The 21,678-nt window shown below is 44.8% G+C and overlaps 1 protein-coding gene across 1 annotated transcript in view; it reads right to left on the bottom strand.

Moving 5' to 3' along the window:
- vipr1a (vasoactive intestinal peptide receptor 1a) overlaps nt 1-21,678 on the bottom strand; it is a 149,457-nt gene that overhangs the window by 17,101 nt on the left and 110,678 nt on the right. Inside the window, exons 6-8 of the mRNA XM_041842400.2 lie at nt 14,422-14,551; nt 7,688-7,841; nt 4,590-4,650 (exon numbers count right to left, since the gene is read on the bottom strand). Coding sequence (XP_041698334.1) covers nt 4,590-4,650; nt 7,688-7,841; nt 14,422-14,551 — 345 coding nt within the window. The remainder of the gene's footprint in view (nt 1-4,589; nt 4,651-7,687; nt 7,842-14,421; nt 14,552-21,678) is intronic.

The following is a 21,678-nucleotide window of genomic DNA, read 5'->3' on the forward strand; positions in this document are numbered from 1 at the left end:
CAGTCTCCAGATCTCAACCCCCATAGAAAATCTTTGGAGGGAGTTGAAAGTCTGTGTTGCCCAGCGACAGCCCCAAAACATCACTGCTCTAGAGGAGATCTGCATGGAGGAATGGGCCAAAATACCAGCAACAGTGTGTGAAAACCTTGTGAAGACTTACAGAAAACGTTTGACCTGTGTCATTGCCAACAAAGGGTATATAACAAAGTATTGAGAAACTTTTGTTATTGACCAAATACTTATTTTCCACCATCATATGCCAATAAATTCATTAAAAATCCTACAATGTGATTTTCTGGATTTTTTTTTCTCATTTTGTCTGTCATAGTTGACGTGTACCTATGATGAAAATTACAGGCCTCTCTCATCTTTTTAAGTGGGAGAACTTGCACAATTGGTGGCTGACTAAATACTTTTTTTCCCCACTGTATGCACGCTACAATTTTCAGTTTTTTGTCTTATTTCTTGTTTGTTTCACAAGAAAAAATATTTTGCATCTTCAAAGTGGTAGGCATGTTGTGTAAATCAAATGATACAAACCCCCAAAAAATCAATTTTAATTCCAGGTTGTAAAGCAACAAAATAGGAAAAATGGTTACTACATGATTCCATATGTGTTATTTTATAGTTGTGATGTCTTCACTATTATTCTACAATGTAGAAAATAGTAAAACATAAAGAAAACCCCTGGAATGAGTAGGTGTGTCCAAACTTTTGACTGGTACTGTATATATTAAAAATTAAAGATCAGGAAACTATTTTTTTTAGATGTATTTTACCCCTTAGTTTAGACACTAAACTATCTCCTTATCTCCTTCCATTTTTTTTTTTTACTGGTACCCGGCTACCTTCAGACTAGTCTTGTGGGCGTCCTACAGCAAAACAACCGACACATACCTGTTCATGAGAGACTCACCTTTCCATAGAGGGGTCATATTAGTGTGTAGCCCAAACTGTTCAGATGCTACAGACAGAAATTGGCAGATCGGATGTACCGACTTTCAGATGAGTCCCAAGACGCTTGTGGGGGGTCGTAGAGCAAAACGGAGCACACCATAGTTTGTAGCCAAACTGCTCGGACGCTACAGACGTTCTTGTCAGAAGACCGATTTTCGGGGATGTCTCATGGTCTGACAAACACCGCTCTAGCTCTGCCACCTTTCACCACAGATGCGGAAGTGCGACACTGGCGGATGCGGTGGATTGAGACACAGTCTTTGCAAAAAAACAGCTTAAATGTACAGATTTTGATGGGGACCTTTTTATTATGCAAATTATTTTTCTGCGGGGCCGCGCACATCGACTCTAGGGGGGTAACACTACCCTCTCCTTACATTCAAATTAGTTTCAATCACCAATTAGCTATTATGAGCGTTTCGGCTGGCTATTGCCCACTCGTGTCTCTCTTTGGTTATGAATTCTTCGCAGAACAGCAGAACGGTCCGGACAGCCCTCGCTGTGCTTGGTGAGCAGTTCGTCAAGTTCTGCCATGGTTGTTGCCTCTGCCTGTCAGAGGTGGAGTTCCAGAGCTCACAGGTGTGCCTGGCATGGATTGTGACTCCATCGTCTCGTCCCTCACCCTCTTCTACCCGTTATTCTCCGCCTGACTCTCTGCCACTGCGGCACTCCATCATTGCGGCCTGGCTCCGGATCAATGCATCAGCTGTTGCCCGTATCTCTGCCCTCAGAGAATGTTTTTCTCTCTGCTGCTCTGCCTTCAATGACTCGTTTTTGGTCTTCAAAGTTTGAATCTAATGTGTGTGCACCTTCAACAGAAGAGCCCCCAATCTCTGCTGTACTAAATACTTTAAAACAGACTCACTGGGATTGATTGTAATTTGTTTGTCAATTATTATTGTATTTGTTTTGTTTACAATGTTCCAAATAGTCAGAAAAAATATTGTAATCTAACAGTATCTGTTAGATTACAGCGCTCGCTCCTCCTCCCCTCCTCCCCTCCTCCCCTCCTCCTCCTACCATCCTCCTCCCCTCCTTCTACCATCCTCCTCCCCTCCTCCTCTCCTCCTTCTACCCTCCTCCCCCCTCCTCTTCCTCCTCCTCCTCCTCCCCTCCCCTCCTTCTCCTCCTCCCCTCCTCCTCTCCTCCTTCTACCCTCCTCCTCCCCTCCTCCTCCTCTCCTCCTTCTACCCTCCTCCTCCCCTCCTCCTCTTTCTACCCTCCTCTTCCCCCTCCTTCTCCTCCTCCCTCCTCCTCTCCCCCCTTCTACCCTCCTCCTCCTCCCCCCTCCCCCTCCTCCTCCTCCTCCCCTCCTTCTCCCCTCCTCCTCCTCTCCTCCTTCTACCCTCCTCCTCCTCCTCCTCCTCCTCCCCTCCTCCTTCTACCCTCCTCCTCTCCTCCTTCTCCCCTCCTCCTCTTCTCCTTCTACCCTCCTCCTCCTCCTCCTCCTCCTCCTCCTCCTCCTCCTCCCCTCCTTCTCCTCCTCCCCTCCTCCTTCTACCCTCCTCCTTCTCCCCTCCTCCTCTTCTCCTTCTACCCTCCTCCTCCTCCTCCTCCTCCTCCCCCTCCTCCCCCCTCCTCCTCCTCCTCCTCCTCCCCTCCTTCTCCTCCTCCCTCCTTCTCCCCTCCTTCTACCCTCCTCCTCCTCCTCCTCCTTCTCCTCCTCCCCTCCTTCTACCCTCCTCCTCCCTCCTCCTCCTCCCCTCCTCCTCCTTCTCCCCTCCTCCTCTTCTCCTTCTACCCTCCTCCTCCTCCTCCTCCTCCCCCCTCCTCCTCCTCCCCTCCTTCTCCTCCTCCCCTCCTTCTCCCCTCCTTCTACCCTCCTCCTCCTCCTCCTCCTCCTTCTCCTCCTCCCCTCCTTCTCCCCTCCTCCTCCCCTCCTCCTCCTCCTCCCCTCCTCCTCCTCCCTTCCTTCTTGGTCTCCTTCTTATTGTTATTATTACAAATCATTTCACATGGTAGTAGGGTCTAGTATAATGGTACTGTTTGGTACCTTTTAGGGTCTAGTATAATGGTACTGTTTGGTACCTTTTAGGGTCTAGTATAATGGTACTGTTTGGTACCTTTTAGGGTCTAGTATAATGGTACTGTTTGGTACCTTTTAGGGTCTAGTATAATAGTACTGTTTGGTACCTTTTAGGGTCTAGTATAATGGTACTGTTTGGTACCTTTTAGGGTCTAGTATAATGGTACTGTTTGGTACCTTTTAGGGTCTAGTATAATGGTACTGTTTGGTACCTTTTAGGGTCTAGTATAATGGTACTGTTTGGTACCTTTTAGGGTACATGTGTGGATAATCTAGTATAGTGGTACATTTTTGTACCCAGTATTCTGAATATAAAAGGTACAATCATCACACATCAAAAACAACAACCATCATATCATATTTCCCAGCATGCTGTATTGCAGGTAGATGTTTTAGAATAGTTTGTTTTAATATAGAAAAAACATAGAATAGTTTGTTTCAATATAGAATATATGCATGCAAAAACACACAGATACATTTTTTTGAGTTTTTGAGTTTATTTTGTGCAATTCTACACATTTTGCCTGTGCTTAGCTCCATTCCATTAATTTTTTATCCCCAGTCCTTAACGATTACAAGCATACCCAAAACATGATGCAGCCACCACTATGCTTGAAAATATGGAGAGTGGTACTCAGTAATGTGTTGTATTGGATTTGCCCCAAACATGACACTTTGTATTCAGCACAAAAACAGAATTTCTTTGCCACATTTTTTTTTTTTCGACTGAGGGACCTTACAGATAATTGTATGTGTGGGGTACAGAGATAAAAAATCATGTTAAACACTGTTATTGCAACATATTATGTGACTTGTTAAGCACATTTTTTACTCCTGAACTTATTTAGGCTTGCCATAACAAAGGGGTTGAATACTTATTGACTCAAGACATTTCACATTTTTTATGAATTTGTTAAAAGTTCCTAAGAACATGATTCCACTTTGACATTATGGGGTATTGTGTGTAGGCCAGTGTCAAAAAAATCTCTATTTAATCAATTTTAAATTCAGGCTATAACACAACAAAATGTGGAAAAAGTCAAAGGGTGTGAAAACTTTCTGAAGGCACTGTATATGTAAGAAAGGTACTATCTTTGTCCCCTACGTTTCCCAAACTTGGTCCTGCCCAAGCTTGATGATGACTTGGATATTTGAATCAGCTGTATAGTGCTAGGGACAAAACCAAAACATGCACCCAGGGGGCGCCCCAGGACCGAGTTTGGGAAACCCTGCCCTAAAGTACACTATTGGCTCTTTTAAGGTACGAACTGCAAGGGTACACTTACGTATCTATAACTAAAGGTACAAAAGACTGCAGTGACAAGCGTCTGTACCCTAAACCTTTTTTTTTTTTTTCGGAGAGTGTACGAGAAAGTGTAGTAGAATGTTTGCCATGGTTCATATTTTATTATAGTACATTGATGGCATTTTCTGTGAGCGTTTCTGTGAGCGTTTCTGTGAGCGTTTCGTTTCTAGCATACATCCATCGCCTGCTGAGATACATTTTCAATTGCAATGTGGAACACGGCGTCACAGAAAAACGACTAGACTTCTAGATGAACAAACAACAAAACAAACAAATAAAACAAAATAACAGTGAACTTACCCAGCGTGTTTTAAATAGGCCTTTGTAACTACCCAAGCAGTGATAAAAACGGTTGGGGCCCCTGTGAATATCAGAGAACAAAAAAAGAACAAAAAATAGTCAACAAACTGTGTGAGTTCATTAAAAAAAAGTTATTGCCAAGAGATTACGATACAGGTATCTGTGTCATGGGGCATGCAGACAAAGTATAACACCGTATAGGCATCTAGGCCTTAGTCACTGCTACTAGCTGGCTACCACCTGGTACTCCACCCTGCATCTTAGAGACTGCTGCCCTATGAACATAGTCGTTGAACACTGGTCACTTTAATAATGTTTACATACTGTTTTACCCACTTCATATGTAAAGTGGGGGGGGAAAAAGTATTTAGTCAGCCACCAATTGTGCAAGTTCTCCCACTTAAAAAGATGAGAGAGGCCTGTAATTTTCATCATATGTACACGTCAACTATGACAGACAAATTGAGAAAAAAAAATCCAGAAAATCACATTGTAGGATTTTTAATGAATTTATTAGCAAATTATGGTGGAAAATAAGTATTTGGTCACCTACAAACAAGCTAGATTTCTGGCTCTTACAGACCTGTAACTTCTTCTTTAAGAGGCTCCTCTGTCCTCCACTCGTTACCTGTATTAATGGCACCTGTTTGAACTTGTTATCAGTATAAAAGACACCTGTCCACAACCTCAAACAGTCACACTCCAAACTCCACTATGGCCAAGACCAAAGAGCTGTCAAAGGACACCAGAAACAAAATTGTAGACCTGCACCAGGCTTGGAAGACTGAATCTGCAATAGGTAAGCAGCTTGGTTTGAAGAAATCAACTGTGGGAGCAATTATTAGGAAATGGAAGACATACAAGACCACTGATAATCTCCCTCGATCTGGGGCTCCACGCAAGATCTCACCCCGTGGGGTCAAAATGATCACAAGAACGGTGAGCAAAAATCCCAGAACCACACGGGGGGACCTAGTGAATGACCTGCAGAGAGCTGGGCCCAAAGTAACAAAGCCTACCATCAGTAACACACTACGCCGCCAGGGACTCAAATCCTGCAGTGGCAGACGTGTCCCCCTGCTTAACCCAGTACATGTCCAGGCCCGTCTGAAGTTTGCTAGAGTGCATTTGGATGATCCAGAAGAGGATTGGGAGAATGTCATATGGTCAGATGAAACCAAAATAGAACTTTTTGGTAAAAACTCAACTTGTCTTGTTTGGAGGACAAAGAATGCTGAGTTGCATCCAAAGAACACCATACCTACTGTGAAGCATGGGGGTGGAAACATCATGCTTTGGGGCTGTTTTTCTGCAAAGGGACCAGGACGACTGATCCGTGTAAAGGAAAGAATGAATGGGGCCATGTATCGTGAGATTTTGAGTGAAAACCTCCTTCCATCAGCAAGGGCATTGAAGATGAAACGTGGCTGGGTCTTTCAGCATGACAATGATCCCAAACACACCGCCCGGGCAACGAAGGAGTGGCTTCGTAAGAAGCATTTCAAGGTCCTGGAGTGGCCTAGCCAGTCTCCAGATCTCAACCCCATAGAAAATCTTTGGAGGGAGTTGAAAGTCCGTGTTAGAGGAGAAAGCCCCAGATAGAGGAGATCTGCATGGAGGAATGGGCCAAAATACCAGCAACAGTGTGTGAAAACCTTGTGAAGACTTACAGAAAACGTTTGACCTGTGTCATTGCCAACAAAGGGTATATAACAAAGTATTGAGAAACTTTTGTTATTGACCAAATACTTATTTTCCACCATAATTTGCAAATAAATTCATAAAAAATCATACAATGTGATTTTCTGGAGAAAAAAAATCTCATTTTGTCTGTCATAGTTGACGTGTACCTATGATGAAAATTGCAGGCCTCTCTCATCTTTTTAAGTGGGAGAACATGCACAATTGGTGGCTGACTAAATACTTTTTTCCCCCACTGTATATACTGTATTCTAGTCATTGAACACTGGTCACTTTAATAATGTTTCCATGCTGTTTTACCCACTTTGAGCGTGAAACATCCAGCAGTGTTGCAGTTCTTGACACACTCAAACCGATGCACCTGGCACCTACTACCATACCCCGTTCAAAAGCACTTCAAACTTTTGTCTTGCCCATTCACCCTCTGAATGGCACACATACACAATCCATGTCTCAATTGTCTCAAGGCCTAAAAATCCTTCTTTAACCTGTCTCCTCCCCTTCATCTACACCGATTTAAGTGGATTTAACAAGTGACATCAATAAGGGACCATATCTTTCACCTGGATTCACCTGGTCAGTCTATGTCATGGAAAGAGCAGGTGTTCCTAATGTTTTGTCAACTCAGTGTATCTCTATTTATATATCCTGGTCTCTGACATTGCTTGTTCTGATACTTAATTTTTTTGGGATTGTGTATATAGTTTATTATTATTATTATTATTATTATTATTATTACTGCACTGATGGAGCTAGTAGAAACACAAACTTTGATTTGATTTAAATATTCATTCGTTTGGTCCAGTCTAGACCAACACAATGTTCAAACACAATGCTATCAATTCAATTCATCACTTTTCAAACACAATGTTAAAAATGATATTCTAACACAAGCACATGGCATTTCAATCAGTCTAGTAGAAAAAAGAACAACAACCAGCATTACATTCTACTTTTACTTTTCAGATTACTGCTCTGTAAGTAAATACTTAAAAACAAGGATCTCCAGTTGATCATCTCTGGAGTGTTTTTATCCAGAAATGGCCTTTACTTAAAATCTTCTTGAAATTCTGTAAATACATGGTCACACTGCCATTTGGCTATCAGGTGATCAGGTGTGGATGAGTAGGGCTGGATGTCTTAGGTATACAACAACACAAGCGTCTGGAAGTGGTAGTTACTCTAGAAGTAATGTTAATCTAACGTATAATCAGCGTATCAAAATCGCGCTAGGCTTATGCAAGTAGAAGCAAAATCATTGACATATGGCGTCTCCTTAAAAAAAAAACGCCTGAATATAATCATCAAAAATCAAATCAAAATTCTCAGCCACACATTGCATATAATCCTAATTGGGATTGAAGACACAGTTGGAGATATGTCACCGTGACACCTACCCCAGCCAATCAGAATGTACCACCAGAAGTACTTCCTCTCGGAGAAGAAGGAGACAGCCAATATGGTGTGCAGGTAGAGGCCTTCGACCAGTAGCCAGAAGTAGCTGGTCATGATGCCGTACTGGAAGAAGACAACCCCTGCCTTACATCCCACCTACACAGAGAGAGACAGAGAGAGAGAGAGAGAGAGAGAGAGAGAGAGAGAGAGAGAGTGAGAGAGAGAGAGAGAGAGAGAGAGAGAGAGAGAGAGAGAGAGAGAGAGAGAGAGAGACAGATAGAGAGAGAGAGAGAGAGAGAGAGAGAGACAGAGAGAGAGAGAGAGAGAGAGAGAGAGAGAGAGAGAGAGAGAGAGAGAGAGAGAGAGAGAGAGAGAGAGAGAGAGAGAGAGACAGAGAGAGAGAGAGAGACAGAGAGAGAGAGAGAGAGAGAGAGAGAGAGAGAGAGAGAGAGAGAGAGAGAGAGAGAGAGAGAGAGAGACAGAGAGACAGAGAGAGAGAGAGAGAGAGAGAGAGAGAGAGAGAGAGAGAGAGAGAGACAGATAGAGAGAGAGAGAGAGAGAGAGAGAGAGAGAGAGAGAGAGAGAGAGACAGAGAGAGAGAGAGAGAGAGAGAGAGAGAGAGAGAGAGAGAGAGAGAGAGAGAGAGAGAGAGAGAGAGACAGAGAGAGAGAGAGAGACAGAGAGAGAGAGAGAGAGAGAGAGAGAGAGAGAGAGAGAGAGAGAGAGAGAGAGAGAGAGAGAGAGAGACAGAGAGAGAGAGAGAGAGAGAGAGAGAGACAGAGAGAGAGAGAGAGAGAGAGAGAGAGAGAGAGAGAGAGAGAGACAGAGAGAGAGAGAGAGAGAGAGAGAGAGAGAGAGAGAGAGAGAGAGAGAGAGAGAGAGAGAGAGAGAGAGAGAGACAGAGAGAGAGCACAGTATGAACATGGAAGTGGCAGACTTGCATTAGTGGAAATGTTGGGGGTTCTCAGGGCAGGCCTATGAATGGACAAAAGCCATTGGTCACGTTTTTATTTTTTTTATTTTACGTGACACCATTTCATTCCTATGTGAAGACTCAATATCACATTGAAGCCAAATGAAGTCGGTTAAAGATGGCGTCTCATGGAGACATAACATGCACAGTTTGAGCTACTCCAGGAAGTGACGTTGCAGGCTAGCTCAGTGCTGCCCCCTCTCACTGAGTAACTCAAGTTGAAGGCCGACCGAGGTACTGCAGGCTGCCATTAGCAACTAAATTACCCTTATTACTTCATCTGTGTGTGATTTTAAAATAATTGGTTCCAGAACATAGATCTGGTGAATTAGAAGCAATTATTGGTACCATGAGGATTGCCATTTTTCCATTAACTATAATGGGGGATCCTGTTTTCTGCTAACAATGCCTGCAGTACCGCGGTCGGCCATGAACTTCCGTGGCTTCATTGAGAGGGGTCAGTCATTCTCTCCTGGTTTGAGTCATGTTGGGGATCGTTTTTTGGATTTTAGCTAACCCTTTTTCTAACCTTAACCTAATTATCTTGCGTAAGTTCTCCTAACCTGCTACGAAAAGTCACTTCTGCAAAACCTACCTATCTAGTCAAAAGTGGCAGACCTGCACCGAGAACAGCGTGGGTTCTGAATAACGTGATACTCCATGCAAGTTGGTCAGATGATTGAGGAGAAAACCTTGGTAGCACTCTCTTTTTACCATACATATGACGCCACATTTTCTCAGTCTGTTTATAAACATTCAATCCCTAGGTAATCAAACAAATATACATCTCAAACTAACTGTCGTTCTACAAAACCACCACTGTAATGTTAGATTAGATAGTGGTTATGAGCTATCCCAGAGTAAGTTCTAAAGAGTATACATGTCTCCTCTATAAGCTGTTCCTGAGGGTCCCTCTCTATATATAAAATGTATCCCCTAAGAGTCCTGGGCAAGCTGTTTCTAAGTGCTGTCTACACGTTAGATTAGATCAGTGTTTCTCAATCCTGGTCCTGGGGAGTCCTGGGCAAGCTGTTTCTAAGTGCTGTCTACACGTTAGATTAGATCAGTGTTTCTCAATCCTGGTCCTGAGGAGCCAAAGGGGTGCACGTTTTTTTGTATTCACACACACTTGATTCAACTCGTCAAGCCTTTGATTTGAATCAGGTGTGTGAGTGCTAGGACAATAACACAAAATGTGCACCTCGTTTGGGTCCCCGGGAACCAGGATTGAGAAACACTGCATTAGACAGTGGTTATGAAATATGTGATTCTTGTATAGCGTCAACACTACACGTCTCCTCTCCTGTAAGGTTCTTCTACAACTGTCTCCTAAAGGTCTGTCTTCAAACATGTCTTCTGTGAGGGTACCTGTCCCCGCTGGCTCTAAGGGTTGCCAGCTGTGTTTACCCCCCTGTTAATGTACAGTATATATCATGGAGCAGCACTCCACTGGAGGAGACAACTCTGCTCAGACTGTCGTTAAAAACATAGCCAGCCGTTGGACATCAAACCATCCGTCACACTTAAAGCTAATAAACATAGATCCATGGTACGTACAGTGCCTTCAGAAAGTATTCATACCCCTTGACTTATTCCACATTTTGTTGTATTAAAGCCTGAATTCGAAATGGATTAAATTGTGTGTTTTTTTCCACACCCATCTACACACAATATCCCATAACGACAAAGCGAAAACATGTTTTTAGAAATTTCTGCAAATGTATTGAAAACGACATACATAAATATCTAATTTACATAAAAATTCACAACCCTGAAAATATTGTGGAATATTTTGATTCTGTACATGCTTCCTTATTTTCACTCTGTAAATTAGGTTAGTATTGTGGAGTAACTACAATGTTGTTGATCCATCCTCAGTTTTCTCCTATCACAGCCATTAAACTCTGTAAACAGTCACCATTGGCCTCATGGTGAAATCCCTGAGCAGTTTCCTTCCTCTCCGGCATCTCAGTTAGGAAGGATGCCTGTTTCTTTGTAGTGACTGGGTGTATTGATACACCATCCAAAGTGTAATTAATAACTTCACCATGCTCAAAGAGATATTCAATGTCTGTTTTTTTTTACCCATCTACCAACAGGTGCCCTTCTTTGCGAGGCACTGGAAAACATCCCTGGTCTTTGTGGTTAAATCTGTGTTTGAAATTCACTGTTCGACTGAGGGACCTTACATATAATTGTATGTGTGGGGTACAGAGACAAGTTAGTCATTCAAAAATCATGTTAAACACTATTATTGCGCAACAGAATGAGTCCATGCAACTTTATTATGTGACTAAGCAAATGTTTACTCCTGAACTTATTTAGGCTTGTCATAACAAAGGCGTTGAACACTTATTGACTCAAGACATTTCAGCTTTTCATTTTGAATTAATCTGTAAAAAAAAAATCTAAAAACATCATTCCACTTTGGCATTATGGGGTATTGTGTGTAGGCCAGTGACAAAACATCTTAATTTAATCAAAATTTTGAAATTCAAGCTGTAACACAACAATATGCGGGAAAAAGTCAAGGGGTGGGAACACTTTGTGAAGGCACTGTAGGTATGAGATGTATACCCTTGCCGCGTAACAAAACCTGGCCCTACTGCCAGCCAAGACCTTGCAGATCTGAGAGGATTGTATAAAGCGGAATCAATAACGTGACATTTACACCCATTCTGAGAGCAAGCCTGTTATTATAAAATTATGCTTATATCCCTCGGAATCCCAGAAGACCTAGAGTTGCTAGGAAGTAGAGTGTAGGCGGGGCTAGGGGGTCGATTTAGTTCATTCAGAATATACACTACCGTTCAAAGGTTTGGGGTCACTTAGAAATGTCCATGTTTTTCGAAAGAAAAGCAACTTTTTTTGTCCATTAAAATAACATCAAATTGATCAGAAATACAGTGTAGAAAATTGTTAATGTTGTGAAGGGCTATTGTAGCTGGAAACGGCTGATTTTTAATGGAATATCTACATAGGCGCACAGAGGCCCATTGTCAGCAACCATCAGTCCTGTGTTCCAATGGCACGTTGTGTTTGCTAATCAAAAGTTTATCATTTTAAAAGGCTAATTGATCATTAGAAAACCCTTTTGCAATTATGTTAGCACAGCTGAAAACTGTTGTGCTGATTAAAGAACCAATAGAACTGGCCTTCTTGAGACTAGTTGAGTATCTGGAGCATCAGCAATTGTGGGTTTGATTACAGGCTCAAAAATGCTGACCTTCTAGGTAGAGTTGCAAAGAAAAAGCCATATCTCAGACTGGCCATCTTAATCTTTTATTTTTATGGGCCAGTCTGAGATATGGCTTTTTCTTTGCAACTCTGCCTAGGTCAGCATCCCGGAGTCGCCTCTTCACTGTTGACGTTGAGACTGGTGTTTTGCGGGTACTATTTAATGAAGCTGCCAGTTGAGGACCTGTGAGGCGTCTGTTTCTCAAACTAGACACTCTAATTTATTTGTCCTCTTGCTCAGTTGTGCACCGGGGCCTCCCACTCCTCTTTCTATTCTGGTTAGAGACAGTTTGCGCTGTTCTGTGAAGGGAGTAGTACACAGCGTTGTACGAAATCTTCAGTTTCTTGGCAATTTCTCGCATGGAATAGCCTTCATTTCTCAGAACAAGAATAGACTGACGAGTTTCAGAAGAAAGTTCTTAGTTTCTGGCCATTTTGAGCCTGTAATAGAACCCACAATTGCTGATGCTCCAGATACTCAACTAATCTCAAGAAGGCCAGTTTTATTGCTTCTTTAATCAGCACAACATTTTTCAGCTGTGCTAACATAATTGCAAAAGGGTTTTCTAATGATCAATTACCCTTTTAAAATGATAAACTTTGATTAGCAAACACAACGTGCCATTGGAACACAGGACTGATGGTTGCTGATAATGGGCCTCTGTACGCCTATGTAGATATTCCATAAAAAAATCAGTCGTTTCCAACTGCAAAAGCCATTTACAACATTAACATTTTCTACACTGTATTTCTGATCAATTTGATGTTATTTTAATGGACAAAAAAGTTGCTTTTCTTTCGAAAACAAGGACATTTCTAAGTGACCCCAAACCTTTGAACGGTAGTGTATATTCTGAATGAACTAGATCGACCCCCTAGCCCCGCCTACACTCTACTTCCTAGCAACTCTAGGCCTTCTGGGATTCCAAGGGATATAAGCAGAATTTACAATAACAGGCTTGCTCTCAGAATGGGTGTAAATGTCACGTTATTGATTCCACTTTTTACAATCCTCTCAGATCTGCAAGGTCTCGACTGGCAGTAGGGCTAGTTTCTTTTGAAAAACAAGAACATTTCTAAGTGACCCCAAACTTTTGAACGGTAGTGTATGTGGTTCCAGTCCCTCTTCATCCAACATAAGACACCAATAGCATGGCTAAGGTTTAACGGTGAGTTAATTAGTTATTCTGGATTTGCAGCTGTTGCAGAGTTTACTGACTGCACTTGGAAAACTTTCAATGTGATTCATAGCCAAACGCCAGCCCTCCTCTGTCTCTCAGCCAGGCAGCTCACCTCACCAATAGTCACTTCTGAGTGTTTAGCAAACAGGAACTCTCCCTAACATCCTGTTGCATGACTTCATTAGGGGAAACTCTCCAATGAGTCGACAAACACTGTTACACCCTGTTTGCTATAAAAGAGCCCTGGAAAGCAACGCTCAGGTCAAAACTTTACCCAGGAAGGAACACAAGGCAACAGCACTCTGTTTGAGTAATGAATCAAATGAGCGATAGAGAGAGAGAGAGAGAGAGAGAGAGAGAGAGAGAGAGAGAGAGAGAGAGAGAGAGAGAGAGAGAGAGAGAGAGAGAGAGAGAGAGAGCGAGAGAGAGAGAGAGAGTTGTGACAGTTGACTGGGGCCTCTAAGACAGGCATGTTAACATATTGTTGCATGAGGAAGGAAATCAATAATAAAGGAAAGTATCCAACAAACAATACAGTGTTTACATTATACCCCCTCCCTCTAAACAAGGTGAGGCATTCTGCAGCTACCGTGTTGTTGAACCCCTCCCTCTAATCAAGGTGAGGCATTCTGCAGTTACCGTGTTGTTGAACCCCTTGTAAATGCACAGCAACATTGTGAAGACAGCATCTATTGACAATGGCAAAGGTGCAGAATACATGAAACACTACAGAGCTGGGTCAAATATACACTGATGGTACAAAACATTAGGAACACCTGCTCTTTCCATGACATAGACTGACCAGGTGAATCCAGGTGAAAGATATGATCCCTTATTGATGTCACCTGTTAAATCCACTTCAGTGTAGATGAAGGGGAGGAGACATGTTAAAGAAGGATGTTAAAGCCTTGAGACAACAGACATGGATTGTGTATGTGAGTCATTAAGAGGGTGAATGGGCAGGACAAAAGATTTAAGTGCTTTTGAATGAGGTATGGTAGTAGGTGCCAGATGCACCGGGTTTTTCACGCTCAACAGTTTCCCGTGTGTATCAAGAATGGTCCACCACCCAAAGGACATCCAGCCAACTGAAACAACTGTGGGAAGCATTGGAGTCAACATGGGCCAGCATCCCTGTGGAACGCTTTCGACACCTTGTAGAGTCCATGCCCCGAAGAATTGAGGCTGTTCTGAGGGTAAAGGGGAGTGCAACTCAATATTAGGAAGGTGTTCTTAATGTGTTGTACACTCAGTGTATGTAGACTACTTTCAAGTATTTGAGTTGTACAAATTTGACCCAGGTCTCCATGGTAACCAGTGGCACAACAAAACAACATGGACTTACAGTTTCAGATTGGCAGTCAGATTCCCCGACCTCGTATAAAACCACGTCTTTGATGAACACAGCCATGGCTTTCAGTATGAACGCCACAAACAGGTTCATGTGGATGTAGTTTCTGGTGCAGTGCAACTTCCTGTAGAACAACGTTACAAATATGCATTTCAGTTTAGAGCCGTTTTATCATATTCATGCACCATTTGATAATATTATCCTATTTTATTTCCTTAAAAATTTGTTAGAGGACTACATTTTGACAGACGTTAGACAACTATAGTACAACCACCAGTGTGACTAAACATTTCCCAAACTAAGGTATTCAGACATTATTTGATAATGCAGAATGTCCGTCATGTTTCTCCTCCTTTCTTTGTGTTATAGGTATTATATGAATGGAATAGTACCTCTGAGTAACATTTCCCAAAACCACTTTATAATACTGTACATTTGATAATACGTTGTCCTGTTTCTCCCCTACAATACTACCACTGTAACTAACATTTCCCAAACTTTTATTATTCATGGTGGTAAATATTGTATTGCGGATTATGGTTAAAACTATAAAACCCTATAACAGAAGTGATGATCAGATTATGGTTAAAACTATAAAACCCTATAAACAGAAGTGATGATCAGATTGGGGTTAAAACTATAAAACCCTATAACAGAAGTGATGATCAGATTATGGTTAAAACTATAAAACCCTATAAACAGAAGTGATGATCAGATTGGGGTTAAAACTATAAAACCCTATAACAGAAGTGATGATCAGATTGGGGTTGAAACTATAAAACCCTATAACAGAAGTGATGATCAGATTGGGGTTAAAACTATAAAACCCTATAACAGAAGTGATGATCAGATTGGGGTTAAAACTATAAAACCCTATAACAGAAGTGATGATCAGATTGGGGTTAAAACTATAAAACCCTATAAACAGAAGTGATGATCAGATTAGGGTTGAAACTATAAAACCCTATAACAGAAGTGATGATCAGATTGGGGTTAAAACTATAAAACCCTATAACAGAAGTGATGATCAGATTGGGGTTGAAACTATAAAACCCTATAACAGAAGTGATGATCAGATTGGGGTTTAAATGATCAAAGCATAGTGGGTGTAATAGTGTGATGACAGACAGGTTGCGTTCCCCTGTTGTCAAGGTGTTGCTGCGTTCCCCTGTTGTCAAGGTGTTGTTGTGTTCCCCTGTTGTCAGGGTTTTGCTGTGTTCCCCTGTTGTCAAGGTGTTGCTGTGTTCCCCTGTTGTCAGTGTTGCTGTGTTCCCCTGTTGTCAGTGTTGCTGTGTTCCCCTGTTGTCAGAGTGTTGTTGTGTTCCCCTGTTGTCAGGGTGTTGTTGTGTTCCCCTGTTGTCAGAGTGTTGTTATGTTCCCCTGTTGTCAGAGTGTTGTTGTGTTCCCCTGTTGTCAGAGTGTTGTTGTGTTCCCCTGTTGTCAGAGTGTTGTTGTGTTCCCTGTTGTCAGAGTGTTGCTGTGTTCCCCTGTTGTCAGAGTGTTGCTGTGTTCCCCTGTTGTCAGAGTGTTGCTGTGTTCCCCTGTTGTCAGGGTGTTGCTGTGTTCCCCTGTTGTCAGGGTGTTGTTGCGTTCCCCTGTTGTCAGAGTGTTGTTGTGTTCCCCTGTTGTCAGAGTGTTGCTGTGTTCCCCTGTTGTCAGGGTGTTGCTGTGTTCCCCTGTTGTCAGAGTGTTGTTGTGTTCCCCTGTTGTCAGAGTGTTGCTGTGTTCCCCTGTTGTCAGAGTGTTGCTGTGTTCCCCTGTTGTCAGAGTGTTGCTGTGTTCCCCTGTTGTCAAGGTGTTGCTGTGTTCCCCTGTTGTCAGAGTGTTGTTGTGTTCCCCTGTTGTCAGAGTGTTGCTGCGTTCCCCTGTTGTCAGAGTGTTGCTGCGTTCCCCTGTTGTCAAGGTGTTGCTGTGTTCCCCTGTTGTTAAGGTGTTGCTGTGTTCCCCTGTTGTCAGAGTGTTGCTGCGATCCCCTGTTGTCAGAGTGTTGCTGTGTTCCCCTGTTGTCAGAGTGTTGCTGTGTTCCCCTGTTGTCAGAGTGTTGCTGTGTTCCCCTGTTGTCAGAGTGTTGCTGCGTTCCCCTGTTGTCAACGTGTTGCTGTGTTCCCCTGTTGTTAAGGTGTTGCTGTGTTCCCCTTTTGTCAGTGTTGCTGTGTTCCCCTGTTGTCAGAGTGTTGCTGTGTTCCCCTGTTGTCAAGGTGTTGCTGTGTTCCCCTGTTGTCAACGTGTTGCTGTGTTCCCCTGTTGTCAGTGTTGCTGTGTTCCCCTGTTGTCAGTGTTGCTGTGTTCCCCTGTTGTCAGAGTGTTGCTGCGTTCCCCTGTTGTCAAGGTGTTGCTGTGTTCCCCTGTTGTCAGAGTGTTGCTGTGTTCCCCTGTTGTCAGTGTTGCTGTGTTCCCCTGTTGTCAGTGTTGCTGCGTTCCCCTGTTGTCAGAGTGTTGCTGCGTTCCCCTGTTGTCAGAGTGTTGCTGTGTTCCCCTGTTGTCAGAGTGTTGCTGTGTTCCCCTGTTGTCAGAGTGTTGCTGTGTTCCCCTGTTGTCAAGGTGTTGCTGTGTTCCCCTGTTGTCAGAGTGTTGTTGTGTTCCCCTGTTGTCAGAGTGTTGCTGCGTTCCCCTGTTGTCAAGGTGTTGCTGTGTTCCCCTGTTGTTAAGGTGTTGCTGCGTTCCCCTGTTGTTAGAGTGTTGCTGTGTTCCCCTGTTGTCAGAGTGTTGCTGTGTTCCCCTGTTGTCAGAGTGTTGCTGTGTTCCCCTGTTGTCAGAGTGTTGCTGCGTTCCCCTGTTGTCAACGTGTTGCTGTGTTCCCCTGTTGTTAAGGTGTTGCTGTGTTCCCCTTTTGTCAGTGTTGCTGTGTTCCCCTGTTGTTAAGGTGTTGCTGTGTTCCCCATTTGTCAGTGTTGCTGTGTTCCCCTGTTGTCAGAGTGTTGCTGTGTTCCCCTGTTGTCAAGGTGTTGCTGTGTTCCCCTGTTGTCAACGTGTTGCTGTGTTCCCCTGTTGTCAGTGTTGCTGTGTTCCCCTGTTGTCAGTGTTGCTGTGTTCCCCTGTTGTCAGAGTGTTGCTGCGTTCCCCTGTTGTCAAGGTGTTGCTGTGTTCCCCTGTTGTCAGAGTGTTGCTGTGTTCCCCTGTTGTCAGTGTTGCTGTGTTCCCCTGTTGTCAGTGTTGCTGTGTTCCCCTGTTGTCAGAGTGTTGCTGCGTTCCCCTGTTGTCAAGGTGTTGCTGTGTTCCCCTGTTGTCAGAGTGTTGCTGTGTTCCCCTGTTGTCAGTGTTGCTGTGTTCCCCTGTTGTCAGTGTTGCTGTGTTCCCCTGTTGTCAGAGTGTTGCTGCGTTCCCCTGTTGTCAGAGTGTTGCTGCGTTCCCCTGTTGTCAAGGTGTTGCTGTGTTCCCCTGTTGTCAGAGTGTTGCTGTGTTCCCCTGTTGTCAGTGTTGCTGTGTTCCCCCTGTTGTCAGTGTTGCTGTGTTCCCCTGTTGTCAGTGTTGCTGTGTTCCCCTGTTGTCAGTGTTGCTGTGTTCCCCTGTTGTCAGAGTGTTGCTGCGTTCCCCTGTTGTCAAGGTGTTGCTGTGTTCCCCTGTTGTCAGAGTGTTGCTGTGTTCCCCTGTTGTCAGTGTTGCTGTGTTCCCCTGTTGTCAGTGTTGCTGTGTTCCCCTGTTGTCAGAGTGTTGCTGCGTTCCCCTGTTGTCAAGGTGTTGCTGCGTTCCCCTGTTGTCAGAGTGTTGCTGTGTTCCCCTGTTGTCAAGGTGTTGCTGTGTTCCCCTGTTGTCAGAGTGTTGTTGTGTTCCCCTGTTGTCAGAGTGTTGCTGTGTTCCCCTGTTGTCAGAGTGTTGCTGTGTTCCCCTGTTGTCAGAGTGTTGCTGTGTTCCCCTGTTGTCAAGGTGTTGCTGTGTTCCCCTGTTGTCAGAGTGTTGTTGTGTTCCCCCTGTTGTCAGAGTGTTGCTGCGTTCCCCTGTTGTCAGAGTGTTGCTGCGTTCCCCTGTTGTCAAGGTGTTCCTGTGTTGCCCTGTTGTCAAGGTGTTGCTGTGTTCCCCTGTTGTTAAGGTGTTGCTGTGTTCCCCTGTTGTCAGAGTGTTGCTGCGATCCCCTGTTGTCAGAGTGTTGCTGTGTTCCCCTGTTGTCAGAGTGTTGCTGTGTTCCCCTGTTGTCAGAGTGTTGCTGTGTTCCCCTGTTGTCAGAGTGTTGCTGCGTTCCCTGTTGTCAACGTGTTGCTGTGTTCCCCTGTTGTTAAGGTGTTGCTGTGTTCCCCTGTTGTCAGTGTTGCTGTGTTCCCCTGTTGTCAGAGTGTTGCTGTGTTCCCCTGTTGTCAAGGTGTTGCTGTGTTCCCCTGTTGTCAACGTGTTGCTGTGTTCCCCTGTTGTCAGAGAGTTGCTGTGTTCCCCTGTTGTCAGAGTGTTGCTGCGTTCCCCTGTTGTCAACGTGTTGCTGTGTTCCCCTGTTGTTAAGGTGTTGCTGTGTTCCCCTGTTGTCAGTGTTGCTGTGTTCCCCTGTTGTCAGAGTGTTGCTGTGTTCCCCTGTTGTCAAGGTGTTGCTGTGTTCCCCTGTTGTCAGAGTGTTGCTGTGTTCCCCTGTTGTCAGAGTGTTGCTGTGTTCCCCTGTTGTCAGAGTGTTGCTGCGTTCCCCTGTTGTCAACGTGTTGCTGTGTTCCCCTGTTGTTAAGGTGTTGCTGTGTTCCCCTGTTGTCAGTGTTGCTGCGTTCCCCTGTTGTCAAGGTGTTGCTGTGTTCCCCTGTTGTCAGAGTGTTGCTGTGTTCCCCTGTTGTCAGTGTTGCTGTGTTCCCCTGTTGTCAGTGTTGCTGTGTTCCCCTGTTGTCAGAGTGTTGCTGCGTTCCCCTGTTGTCAAGGTGTTGCTGTGTTCCCCTGTTGTCAGAGTGTTGCTGCGTTCCCCTGTTGTCAACGTGTTGCTGTGTTCCCCTGTTGTTAAGGTGTTGCTGTGTTCCCCTGTTGTCAGTGTTGCTGTGTTCCCCCTGTTGTCAGAGTGTTGCTGTGTTCCCCTGTTGTCAAGGTGTTGCTGTGTTCCCCTGTTGTCAACGTGTTGCTGTGTTCCCCTGTTGTCAGAGTGTTGCTGTGTTCCCCTGTTGTCAGAGTGTTGCTGCGTTCCCCTGTTGTCAACGTGTTGCTGTGTTCCCCTGTTGTTAAGGTGTTGCTGTGTTCCCCTGTTGTCAGTGTTGCTGTGTTCCCCTGTTGTCAGAGTGTTGCTGTGTTCCCCTGTTGTCAAGGTGTTGCTGTGTTCCCCTGTTGTCAGAGTGTTGCTGCGTTCCCCTGTTGTCAGAGTGTTGCTGCGATCCCCTGTTGTTAGAGTGTTGCTGTGTTCCCCTGTTGTCAGAGTGTTGCTGTGTTCCCCTGTTGTCAGAGTGTTGCTGTGTTCCCCTGTTGTCAGAGTGTTGCTGCGTTCCCCTGTTGTCAACGTGTTGCTGTGTTCCCCTGTTGTTAAGGTGTTGCTGTGTTCCCCTTTTGTCAGTGTTGCTGTGTTCCCCTGTTGTTAAGGTGTTGCTGTGTTCCCCTTTTGTCAGTGTTGCTGTGTTCCCCTGTTGTCAGAGTGTTGCTGTGTTCCCCTGTTGTCAAGGTGTTGCTGTGTTCCCCTGTTGTCAACGTGTTGCTGTGTTCCCCTGTTGTCAGTGTTGCTGTGTTCCCCTGTTGTCAGTGTTGCTGTGTTCCCCTGTTGTCAGAGTGTTGCTGCGTTCCCCTGTTGTCAAGGTGTTGCTGTGTTCCCCTGTTGTCAGAGTGTTGCTGTGTTCCCCTGTTGTCAGAGTGTTGCTGTGTTCCCCTGTTGTCAGTGTTGCTGTGTTCCCCTGTTGTCAGTGTTGCTGTGTTCCCCTGTTGTCAGTGTTGCTGTGTTCCCCTGTTGTCAGTGTTGCTGTGTTCCCCTGTTGTCAGAGTGTTGCTGCGTTCCCCTGTTGTCAAGGTGTTGCTGTGTTCCCCTGTTGTCAGAGTGTTGCTGTGTTCCCCTGTTGTCAGTGTTGCTGTGTTCCCCTGTTGTCAGTGTTGCTGTGTTCCCCTGTTGTCAGAGTGTTGCTGCGTTCCCCTGTTGTCAAGGTGTTGCTGTGTTCCCCTGTTGTCAGAGTGTTGCTGTGTTCCCCTGTTGTCAGTGTTGCTGTGTTCCCCTGTTGTCAGTGTTGCTGTGTTCCCCTGTTGTCAGAGTGTTGCTGCGTTCCCCTGTTGTCAAGGTGTTGCTGCGTTCCCCTGTTGTCAGAGTGTTGCTGTGTTCCCCTGTTGTCAAGGTGTTGCTGTGTTCCCCTGTTGTCAGAGTGTTGTTGTGTTCCCCTGTTGTCAGAGTGTTGCTGTGTTCCCCTGTTGTCAGAGTGTTGCTGTGTTCCCCTGTTGTCAGAGTGTTGCTGTGTTCCCCTGTTGTCAAGGTGTTGCTGTGTTCCCCTGTTGTCAGAGTGTTGTTGTGTTCCCCTGTTGTCAGAGTGTTGCTGCGTTCCCCTGTTGTCAGAGTGTTGCTGCGTTCCCCTGTTGTCAAGGTGTTCCTGTGTTGCCCTGTTGTCAAGGTGTTGCTGTGTTCCCCTGTTGTTAAGGTGTTGCTGTGTTCCCCTGTTGTCAGAGTGTTGCTGCGATCCCCTGTTGTCAGAGTGTTGCTGTGTTCCCCTGTTGTCAGAGTGTTGCTGTGTTCCCCTGTTGTCAGAGTGTTGCTGTGTTCCCCTGTTGTCAGAGTGTTGCTGCGTTCCCCTGTTGTCAACGTGTTGCTGTGTTCCCCTGTTGTTAAGGTGTTGCTGTGTTCCCCTGTTGTCAGTGTTGCTGTGTTCCCCTGTTGTCAGAGTGTTGCTGTGTTCCCCTGTTGTCAAGGTGTTGCTGTGTTCCCCTGTTGTCAACGTGTTGCTGTGTTCCCCTGTTGTCAGAGAGTTGCTGTGTTCCCCTGTTGTCAGAGTGTTGCTGCGTTCCCCTGTTGTCAACGTGTTGCTGTGTTCCCCTGTTGTTAAGGTGTTGCTGTGTTCCCCTGTTGTCAGTGTTGCTGTGTTCCCCTGTTGTCAGAGTGTTGCTGTGTTCCCCTGTTGTCAAGGTGTTGCTGTGTTCCCCTGTTGTCAGAGTGTTGCTGTGTTCCCCTGTTGTCAGAGTGTTGCTGTGTTCCCCTGTTGTCAGAGTGTTGCTGCGTTCCCCTGTTGTCAACGTGTTGCTGTGTTCCCCTGTTGTTAAGGTGTTGCTGTGTTCCCCTGTTGTCAGTGTTGCTGCGTTCCCCTGTTGTCAAGGTGTTGCTGTGTTCCCCTGTTGTCAGAGTGTTGCTGTGTTCCCCTGTTGTCAGTGTTGCTGTGTTCCCCTGTTGTCAGTGTT

Source organism: Coregonus clupeaformis, chromosome 21, assembly GCF_020615455.1.
Source record: "Coregonus clupeaformis isolate EN_2021a chromosome 21, ASM2061545v1, whole genome shotgun sequence".
Classification (NCBI taxonomy): Eukaryota; Metazoa; Chordata; class Actinopteri; order Salmoniformes; family Salmonidae; genus Coregonus; species Coregonus clupeaformis.